This window comes from Gobio gobio, assembly GCF_949357685.1.
Source record: "Gobio gobio genome assembly, chromosome: 14".
Taxonomy (NCBI): domain Eukaryota; kingdom Metazoa; phylum Chordata; class Actinopteri; order Cypriniformes; family Gobionidae; genus Gobio; species Gobio gobio.
In genome coordinates this window covers 24,465,392-24,476,664 of record NC_137107.1, presented here as the reverse complement: position 1 = coordinate 24,476,664, position 11,273 = coordinate 24,465,392, and the positions used below count along the sequence as shown (strand labels likewise).

Genomic DNA, 11,273 nt, shown 5'->3' with positions numbered 1-11,273 from the left:
CGTTGGGGTTGATAGCAGCAAGCTTTTTTGTGTAGCAGATAAGACCCCTTCAGCTGTGGTTAAAAGCTTGTATGCCACCCAGTGTTTGGCGGAGCGTCCAGATGAACGTCTTGGTGACTTATACCTGCTTGAGCACTTTAGTCCCCTGGTTTGACAGATGAGTCTCGATGTAGAGGGGTAGGATGGTGATCACAATGGATGCATCATCAACCAGCTGAGGAGCCCTGTGTCATGGCAGACTGGCACATGGACAAGTGTGCAGAAGGCATGCAGAGGCTGGTGGAGCGCCTCCTCTTGTTTAAGTATTAACTCCATCTGGGCTGTCTATGTCCCCGGTCACCTAAATTGCAGGGCGGACATGCTGTCCAGGGAGGGTGTAGTCCATGGAGAGTGGTGGCTGCATCCCCAGATGGTACAGCTAATTTGGAGCCTGTTCAGGGAGGCAGAGATTGATTTGTTTGCATCATAAGATAACACACATTGCCCACTGTTCTTTTCTCTGACGCGCTCCCTCCTGGGGGGTGGGACGCGGTGTCGAGCCAGGTGTGTAACAAAGATGGATACTATAGCAGAGGCTAGGGTCCCTTCTACTAGTTATCTTTAAGCTCACAAAATGGAAGGCGTTCGTATCTTGGTGCGAGACGCATAATGAGGACCCAATGACTTGCCCTGTGTCATTTTATCATTTCTGCAGGACAGCTTGGACAGCGGGCACTCGCCTTCTACACTTAAGGTGTATGTGGCTGGTATCGCATCATTTCATGCGAACAGATCATTTCTGTGAACAGACGAGACAGACAACAGGTCAGATATGGGCATGTGCCAAAATGATACCAAGAAAGATTTATTTTCTCATATGAACAGGTGTTTTCATTTTATTTTTACAATCTATGACAGTCGCGTGTGTTTGTCTCACTTTTTAAAATCCTCTAGCATTTTCCAAGAATGGACATGGTGGGGGGGGGGGGGGATTCCTTTTTTTATTGCTGAATGTTAAAAAAAAATACACTTTCACTGACTTGAGGAAAACAAATCATCTGCTGCTTGTACCATGCACCCATCTAACCTTGACCACAAGGACATGCAGAGGTGAGGAGGCGTTTAGACGTTTCAAGAGGGGGAAACGTAAAAAGTAGAAATAAACTGGCAGGACATAACCGTCAAGAGATTGAGTAGAGATATCACATTAAACTAACTAGAGCACTGTCTTTTTGGCATTTCTCAAACATACAAATAAGACCAAAATGTAAGGTAGAAAGCTCGGGGCATCTAAAGTATTTCTGCTCAAACTTCAAACAAAACATCCCTTCATTTAAAATAAAAAATTATATTCAGTTGTGCTGTCATACAGCATTAAATCCCTTTTATAGGGACTTAACTTGTATATTATTTTTTCACCATAATAATCACAACTCATCTTTTTCATGGAAGAAGTGCACGCAAAACATATTTAGCACGTATCCGTCTAGTTCTAATTACCCTCCGTAATTTGGTGTCGATTTTCTGTGCCTAACCCAATGGACTTCACCTCCCTCAACAGTATATTATTCTTTACCTTCTCTATTATTCTTTTATCTTCTCAACAAGATGGAAAGCTGATGCTGACTGTGGACGCTCTTTGTAGAAGGTGAAGAATTAAAAACAGCTGATTTTAGTTCACTTCCTCTCAGGCTTCGACACTGACTGGTTGTTAACGTAGGAGTGTTTCCATCCAAACAGCTGTTTCTGGTTTGGTTTGGGCCCAATGAGTGCTTTAAAATGGACATAGAGTCGCATATGAAAAGTGATAAATTAATAATTACAATGACCTGCACTATTTGGTGTCTTAGAGTAACTGTGAATATATTAAATAATCATGAAATATATGGACCTAATGAAAAAACTGACCTGAAATAAAAAAAAACAACAGTAAACAAACAGCCTCCGCATTACACACTAAAAATGAAATGCATTGGAACGCAAGTAGAATATAAAGTTTGCATATTTTGGCATTTTAATGACCCCTAATAGTTTTCACAGCTATTTGTCTTGTCATTTGAGACTGTGTTTGTGTGTGTACATGATTGTGTGTGCTGCACAGAAACTTTTCAGGGCCGTTCACACAGGACACGTTCTAATATTAAAAACAGCTAAATGCTGCACAGAATAGTTTATTCTATTATTTAGAACAAGTGCACATATATAAATGTCCATCATATTTCAAGGGTTGGGCATTTATGATCACAAATCGGAAATAAAAAAGTAGGAATATCCCACATCTGATGTCCATTGGAGTGCATCAAACAAAGCAAAAAATAAACAAAAACAGCGCAAGAACGTGTCTCGTGTGAACAGCCCATTTACTCTTGCTGTCCCAAAGTACCAGGACCAAACGGTGCAAGGGACGCATCCGTCAGTCTGGTGTCAGTCTCTCTTCGGTCCTGCGCTAGAGGAAGAGGTGGAGTGGAATGAAGTCCTGAGACGCTGTGAGGCCTTCCATTCCTCCCGTCTATCTCTCCCGCTGGCCACTCTAACCGGATGGATGTGCTGATAATGAGGGTGACTCGACTGAGTGAAGGGGAAAGTGGGCGAGTGGGAGAGACTATATGTTCTTTATTTCTTTGTTATCTGTCAAAAGCTATTAGCACTGACAGCCCGGCCCACGGCCCCCTCACATTTAAACCACAATCCCCTTTGGAAAAAGAAGGCTCCCGTGTGACAAACCTTACCCTGTAGAGATGCAAAGCAAGTCAAGGCAGTGCATCTGTAAGACGACATCAGGTGCCCACATGCGTAACTCTAGACAACAGCAGCATATTTCTTAGAGCCACAGTAATTCCGAGGCCTCTCGCGTTTGGTCGTTCACATTCACACAGGCACGCGCACACGCACACGCACACACACACACACAAGTTTTTTCCGAACCCCCGATTGCATTTGTCATTGATTTTCTGTTGGCGAAGCAACATGATCATAAAACATCTCTGTGGATCAAATTCATGTAAACATACACCTTATGTTAGAGTGGTTTATATTGCATGACGGTGGAGGGGGGATGTCACAGTTCAAATGGGGGTCAGCTCCCAAAAAACACAACCATGAAAGGAAAGAAAAAAAAGGCCAAAAAGAGACAACAAAAGAGTAAACGAGTATAAAAAAATGAGGCGTCCGTATAAGAAAGGCTACAAAAAACTCCTCTGGCCCTCTGGCATCAGCATACAGCAAAAGGCACCACAATATTACTCTATTTTTCTTTTTAAGTTGTGAAAAAGTTGGCACATCTTTTTTATGCTGTAAATCAAAATGTACATATAAATAGAGTTTTCCCAATAAAAAAAGTCTTTGCTGTTAACTAGTAGACAACTTTTTCTAAAATGAAAATAAATATTTCATTTGTTTATAATATCTGTCAGTTATATAAAATAAAAATATTTCTTATAGGTGCATGTCTATAGTAGATCGGTTTTTGTGGATAGGTGGTGGTCTCTCTAGTGGGGTGCATTGTCCAGTTTGGGGCGCGAGTGCGTCAGTCTGGTCTGTGTGTTGGCACGAGGCCCGTGCCGCCCGCTCTGGGCGTGAGAAGTCCGCGTGTCGGGCACGGGCCTGTAGAGGGCGGAGGGCTCGGCGGCGTTCATGTTCTGCATACTGAGGAAGGGCGTGCTCTCACCTTCCTCCTCCTCCGAATCACTGTCCGACAGGCAGCTGCGTGAGCCCAAGTCCCGGGACGGTTGGTAGCCGCGTGGCGCCACGTGGCCATTGAGTCTGGACCTGCGCCAGCGCCGACTGCTTCTCTTTGGTTGCTCCATCGAGGAGAGGTACTCCTGGGTGCTTTCGTACTCTTCCTCCTGAGCCAGCCGGTAGGGGCTGGAGGGAAGGCTGCCCGTGCTGTCTCGCAGGTAGCTGCCGCGCTGCTGCTGCCGGTAGGGCTCGTGGCCCCGCGCCTCGTGGAGTGGCACCTGGTAGCGCCGCAGTAGCGGCTGGTCCTCCTCCGGCGGGTAGGGAGCGTGCGCGGCGGGGGGCAGAGACATGGCGTGGCTGGCGTTGGGAGACGTGATCTGGAAGGTAGGCACCTGCGGGGGCAGTGAGTAATGGAAGTCCACGGGAGACAGGCGAGCCGGCGTGGTCAGCGCTGACACGTACCTGTGGCGAGAGAAGGACAGGGAGAGAGAGAGAGAGAGAGAGAGAGAGAGACAGAGAGAAGAGCGAGAAAGAGCAGGAGAAAAGAGGGTTGTGTGGAACAGATATGCACATCAGTCAAAAGTTCTAAGTACAGATAACAGCAAAGGGACCCACCACAGAGAAAAAAAGTTGCATTCAGAGTGTCTCAACTTTTTGGGTCCTTTTTAGTTTTTTGACATTCACCCAAACAGAATTAAACTTTAGGATCTCACAAATGGCAAATCATGTTTTTAAGACTAAATGCCTTTTCATTGGGCATTTCATCTCTGCTGTTCACCCAAGTAGGGTCTATAAATATTATACAGTATACTACCAATCAAAAGTCTGTAAGATATTTTTCTTTTGAAAGAAGTCTCTTATGCTCACCAAAATACAGTATAATATTGTGAAATATTATCACTTTGAATATATTTTAAAATGTCATGATCATCATTTGAATATGCTAATTTGGTGCTAAAGAAACATTTCTTATTATTAAAGTTGAAAACCATTTGCTGCTTAATATTTTTGTGAAAACCATGATCATTTCTTTTTTCAGGATTCTTTGATGAACAGAAAGTTCGAAAGAACAAGATTTATTTGAAATATAAATCTTTTGTAACAATGTAAATGCCTTTACTGTCACTTTTGATCAATTTAACAAATCCACGCTGAATAAAACCTTTTGTATTCTTTCAACAAAAAAAAAATCTTACTGACCTCAAATGTTTGAACAGTAACATATACACAATATGTACAATTTATATAATTTAATTTTAATACCCAAGTACGGAGCCCCGCATATGACATGTAGCAAAAAATCATATGCACAATATAATAATTTGTTCCCTCTAGCTCCGTAGATTTGAACGAAAAGTTAAAACAAAAGAAAGTAATGTTTCATATTTTATGCACAAAAGAATATATTCAGTAGGTCTAACTGTTGACTATTAAACCTAATGCTAAAAACATTAAATATCATGCAGTTAATAGAAATCTCCTGTGCCTGACCCCATGTGGGCGACCTCAAAGTTGAGAACCTCTTTCAGAGTTCCCACGGTCACTGAAAACCTGGGATTTTCAGGCCTAGAATTATCATGAAATTAACCCTAAAAAGTTATAGAAATGTAAAATTCACTGGTCTGAAGGTGTGGGATCCCTGTTCTGTGTTAGCTGCTCATTTGCAGTGCTCCTGGCTTGTGTTTTTGCAGTATTGCATCAATTTACGCCCACCTTACTATGGCACTAGAAAAATGATAGTATGCACACTAAGACATGGCGGCTGAAAGCTCAATAGCAAATGACAGCAGACACGCATACTACAGGAACAAATGAGGCCACGTCAAACCTCCCAGTCTAAGCTAGGCATTGTTGCTGCAGCACGCCACCAGATGGATGACAAAGCTTGCCTCACGAGTTCCCTTCCGTTAGCGTGCATCACGCTACACTTAATCAAGTAAGCGGGTAATTTTCCCTGATGCCTTTGACAGAAAAAAATGTCCCTATCTGCGTTTGTTCCTTCGGCCTGTGCTGCGTGAGTTAAAGTGAGCGTGCCCTGAGAGAGGAGGCCACAGTCAAACTGGAGCAGATAAATTAACACTAGCTGCTCAGTCACAGTTTTTCAGAGCCTGAGGGAAGATAGCCGTATGCACAACATCTCAGTCAGCTGCAGAGGAGGAGAGAAGGTAGAGCGGGAAATAGTGCAGAGCAGAACACCAGAGACCCGTTTTACCCCTGAGATAATGTGTTGTTCGGCTCTTGTTGACTTAATGAACCCCTCACGGTATAAATTCTCCTGTTTTGGCCCTTACATGGTGGTGTGGGCGTTTCGCAGGCGAGAGATAACTGTAAATACAGCTGGCCGTGGGCTAGATTCTCTCTGCCTTGATACAAATACTGCGTATCTGGAGCAGCGAAGTTTAGCTTGACCCTGACTCCCTCTCTGACACTCTCAGCTGGGCCAGAGCATCTGCACGATTTGCGCAATGAATTTTACTATTATATTCGTCATGGTACGCAGTGTGCCATTAATACAGTGAGTTTTGAAGGGCTAGCTTTCTTATTTGATCAGATGTGCTAGTGCTGACACAGCACAAGAAATTCAATAATTGCATGTTTATTAATATATTTTAGGGCTGTCAAAAGATTAATCGCGATTAATCGCATCCAAAATAAAAGTTTGTGTTTACATAATGTATGTGTGTGTACTCTGTTAATTATTATTTATATATAAATACACACACAAGCATGTATATATTTAAGAAAAAAATATAATTTTTATATATAAAACATTTATATTTATATATATATTATAGATTATATAAATGTATATACAGTATATACATGCAAATATTTCTTAAATATATACATGAATGTGTGTGTATTTATATATAAATAATAATTAACAGAGTACACACACATATATTATGTAAACACAAACTTTTATTTTGGATGCGATTAATCGCGATTCATCTTTTGACAGCCCTAATATATTTATAAAAATATATTGATATTATAAAAAATAAATATACAATATAATGTGTTTATATTTGGATATTTTATTATATATGTAAAATGTACACTCTAAAAAAAAAGGTTCTATATGGCACCAAAAATGGTTCTTGGCTCGTAATCATAGGGGAACCTTTTTTAGTGCTATATAGCACCAATTTTGGTGCTTCAGTGGTTCTTCAGAGGTTCTTCACCGGTTCTTTGACTAAGGTGCTATATAGCACCTCTGAAGAACCGCTGAAGAACCACTGAAGCACCAAAATTGGTGCTATATAGCATTAAAAAAGGTTCCCCTATGATTACGAGCCAAGAACCATTTTTTGTATGATATATATAGTAAATATAATGAAACGTATATAAAACTTTTTAATACGATAAATATTTAGATACGTAATTATACTTTATTTTTTATATATATTCTGAAATATTTTTTAAATTTACAATTTTAATAGGATAAATTATAAAGATATATTGTAGTAATAACATTAAATATATTTTTCATTATAGTTAGCTCACTACCTTTCTTTTATTTATCAATATTTATTAAATTATATTGTTATAGTACTGTAAAAAAAAATCTTAAATTGCATAGGCTGTTGAATTAGGAGGGTCAGACCTCTCAAACACCCCAAACCCTGACGGTACGTGCTGTGAAATTTGCTATTAAATCTTTCACGCCACCCATGCCAGTCTCCAGGGGTAAAGGAGACTATGCACTGAAATGCAGAGGAGTCTTACTGCACACACTAAAATGGTTCTCAGTGCCATGGCTGCAGAGAGGGGGCGCTCCTGCGCACCTGTCGCTATGCGGAGAGTCCCCAAGCGAGTCGAAAGAGTCGCCATACTGCAGGGCCTGCCGGTGGGGCTCAGTAAAGCCACAGTGTGCGGCACGTCTGGCCCGCGCCTCCATGCACGCAGGACTGTTGCATTTACTGGTCCCCACTGAGGACGACATCATGTCGGAAGGACAGTCGGAGAGGACGCTGTCTGTTCGCTCCAGACTCCACGTTCTCCCTTCATGTCTGAGAAAGACAGAAAGAGAGAAAAAGAATGAAAGATAGGAGAAGGAAAGGAAGCAGGACAGAAAAAGCGCACAAGAAGCTTAACCCAGTGGTTCTCAAAGTTGGGGGGGGGGCTAGTTCTTAGATGTCCTTTGTCTTCACAAGACTTAGAATATAGTGACTCAGTCATATGGACTGCTTTCATGCTTCTTTTATGTGCTTTTTGGAGCTGGACGGTCAGTCACAATCCTCTCATGTTTCATCTACGATGATGTTCCACATATGAACAAATGACAAACATATGAACATCAGAGCAGTATTATTTTATAATCATTTATGTCTTTGGAAGTCTGTCGATTTCAACTGGACGATGCATTGCTATTGATAGGTCTTAGAATATAAATACATATATACTAAAACCAGTCAGGCATAACATTATGACCTATAGGTGAAGTGAATAACACTGATTAGATCTTCATCACGGCACCTGTTATTGGGTGTGATATATTAGGCAACAAGTGAACATTTTGTCCTCAAAGTTGATGTGTTAGAAGCAGGAAAAATGGACAAGCGTAAGGATTTGAGCAAGTTTGACAAGGGCCAAATTGTGATGGCTAGACGACTGGGTCAGAGCATCTCCAAAACTGCAGCTCTTGTGGGGTGTTCCCGGTCTGCAGTGGTCAGTATCTATCAAAAGTGGTCCAAGGAAGGAATAGTGGTGAACCGGCGACAGGGTCATGGGCGGCCAAGGCTCATTGATGCATGTGGGGAGCGAAGGCTGGCCCGTGTGGTCCGATCAAACAGACGAGCTACTGTAGCTCAAATTGCTCAAGAAGTTATCGCTGGTTCTGATAGAAAGGTGTCAGAATACACAATGCATCGCAGTTTGTTGAATATGGGGCTGCATAGCCACAGACCAGTCAGGGTTCCCATGATGATCCCTGCCCGAAAGTACCAACAGTGTGCACGTGAGCATCAGAACTGGACTAAGGAGCAATGGAAGAAGGTGGCCTGATCTGATGAATCATGTTTTCTTTTACATCGCATGGATGCTTTATATATACTGTATGTATGTATGTGTGTGTATATATATATGTATATATATTTTATATAATTTTATTTCAGCTTTATTTAAATTAACAAATACGTTTTAGTTAATGATAAAAACACTGCAAGGGTGGGGAATAAATTATGACAAAAGGCAACAAAAACATTACAAGAGATAATGTAGATCCACTGACAATAATTTCATTAATTTTTGTCAAGATTTATGCAATTCATTATTCACAACAGTGAAAACTGACAAAGCATAGTTTTCTTCGTTTGTTTTTTGTCAACGGTTGTCAATGCATAACTGAAAAATGTAGTTTTCAAAGCTTTTTTGGATGAACTTTGCTAATTTGCTTTTTGACAAATTACCATCTGCCAAATAATTCTGCTTAATTTAACAAGTACACATTTGGCAACAATATTTGGCAACAATATGGTTGGTTGATTACGGAAAGTGGAAATGTCGGGGGCACACAAAGGTTGTTCTTGTTTCAAAGGAGTCATGACAGAACAAACCGAGAACCACTGGTTTAACCCATATGTGTGTAAGAATCAGTTTGAGTGAAAAGCGTGAAGTCGGAGCCCTGTGAGGTGATCATGGAGTATAACCTCAGAGTTTCTCTGCACTCACTCACTCACACCTGTGGCTTGATTCTAAAAAGGGGTGAATAATGGCTGTCTGACTCGGATTCCACACCTAGCGGTTGAATAAAAGGGGAAAAAATGCTGAATGAGATGAAAACAGACGTATGACACATGCAGTCCATGACCCCTGGCTCTGATGAGTCCACACACACAAATCCTCTGCTCATTTGTGGTCAAACACGCCACGTTGCCAGGAATATACCTGTGAGTGGAGGAATGAGCCCGGGTGGAGGAGTTGTGGGATCTGGAAGACTGCCGGCTGCCAGGAAAAGGTGCCTCTGCTCCGTGTCGAATGACTCTCTCAGTTGCCGGTACATTTTTGGAGATATACTGCAATTGGGAAAGAAAAAGAGCTTTTTTGTTACCGACAGAAGATATTACATCACAACTAATTCTATTTATTAAGAAGGGTGACATACATCTACCATGGGTATCTCCTCAGGACCTGGGCCTGGGTGATTGGGTCCATTGGCCAGGTTTCGGTTGGGATGATCCACATAAAGGTTCTGCCTCAGATGATTGTGCATCTTCTTCCTCTGTTTCCTGGGGGGGAGGCTACAGTGAGGCAGTGTCACTCTTTCAGACATAGGCAAAGAGTCACAATCATCACGTCACATTTAAAAGCTCAGTATGGAACTAACGCTTGATGCTGATTTTAAGCAAAGTTCTATTTATTTACTGAATAGTGGCGCCAAAATGTATTTGGCAACTTACGGCACACTTCAAAATGTAATTTTATTAGATAATAAAATGTTAAACCGATTTTGTTAAAGCTTGAAAAGTGCTGTCTTTCTTTTAAATACATTCCACTTAAATTTATATTTTATTATGTAATGTAAATATGAATTCACTTTAGAGTCCAAATACACTCAAAAAACTATCTAGCAAAATAATATTTAAAACATTTAAAATACATTTACTTAAATATGTTTAATTTTGTATAAAATTAGTTCAATTAATGCCAAAGCAAATGTAGTTTTACCATTTACCAAACCGTATTTTGCAGTAAGATTTTATAATTTAATGAATAGTTTAATTCAGCAAGGATGCATTAAATTGATCTAAAATGTCAGTAAAGACATTTATAAAGATTTCTGTTTTAAAATAAATGATGTTCTTTTGAAAAATCTATTTCTATTCATCGCAGTTTCCACAAAAATATTAAGCAGCACAACTGTTTTCAACATTGATAATAATAAGAAATGTGTCTTGAGCATCAAATCAGCATATTAGGAGGATTTCTGAAGGATCATGTGACACTGAAGACTGGAGTAATGTCATTTAAAAATATAATAAAATAGAATTTTGAATTCTAATATCGTTTCACAATATTACCGATATTTTTTGCATCAAAGAAATGCAACCTTGGAGAGGATAAGTTACTTACGACCCCAAAGTTTTGAATGGCAAGTAGGTTTAATTGATTTGAATTAAACATGAATTCATTGTTGATAGAAATTTGTCATATAACTGAAATGTATGTACATTTAACGAAGTTTATTTCGCTGTTTTTTGCCACATACTTACTTGGTTTTGCAGTAGGCCACAACACAGACTATGCCCACCACTAAAAGAGCCACACAGATGCCGGTGATTGTCAGGACTCTCTTCTGATAGAGCTCCTCTGCCTCTGCACAGTCACACACACATACACAGACAACACAACACAACCAGAGAACAACTATCAGTATCATTTAAAACTACAACTGGTTCTAAACCCGCTTGTAAACAGTTTCCACTGCTGTGGCGTCCCTCTTTCATTGCATAGTGTTGAAATCTGAGATATATCATGTACGGCCTGGATTAACATGTTCTTCCTATCAGACATGACTCAGATCCCGTACGCTCTCATTAACTGCGTGGATATGGGGATTAATCATGAGATGGGAACGAGACTCAGGCCTCAACAAGAGCTCTAATGGACCAGCT

The 11,273-nt window shown here is 40.5% G+C and overlaps 1 protein-coding gene across 4 annotated transcripts in view; it reads right to left on the bottom strand.

Annotated features, from left to right (window-relative positions):
- Positions 1–806: 806 nt before the first annotated feature.
- Positions 807–11,273, bottom strand: part of nrg2a (neuregulin 2a) — a 72,860-nt gene continuing 62,393 nt past the window's right edge. For 2 of the 4 annotated variants that reach the window (XM_079835615.1, XM_079835614.1), the window contains 5 exons: positions 10,872–10,974; positions 9,764–9,887; positions 9,547–9,674; positions 7,446–7,670; positions 818–4,119 (listed from right to left, as the gene is read on the bottom strand). In XM_079835615.1, coding sequence (XP_079691741.1) covers positions 3,468–4,119; positions 7,446–7,670; positions 9,547–9,674; positions 9,764–9,887; positions 10,872–10,974 — 1,232 coding nt within the window. In that variant the 3' untranslated portion in view covers positions 818–3,467. Of the gene's footprint in view, positions 4,120–7,445; positions 7,671–9,546; positions 9,675–9,763; positions 9,888–10,871; positions 10,975–11,273 lie in introns of all 4 variants that reach the window. The other 2 variants (XM_079835617.1, XM_079835616.1) reach the window with 2 other exon arrangements.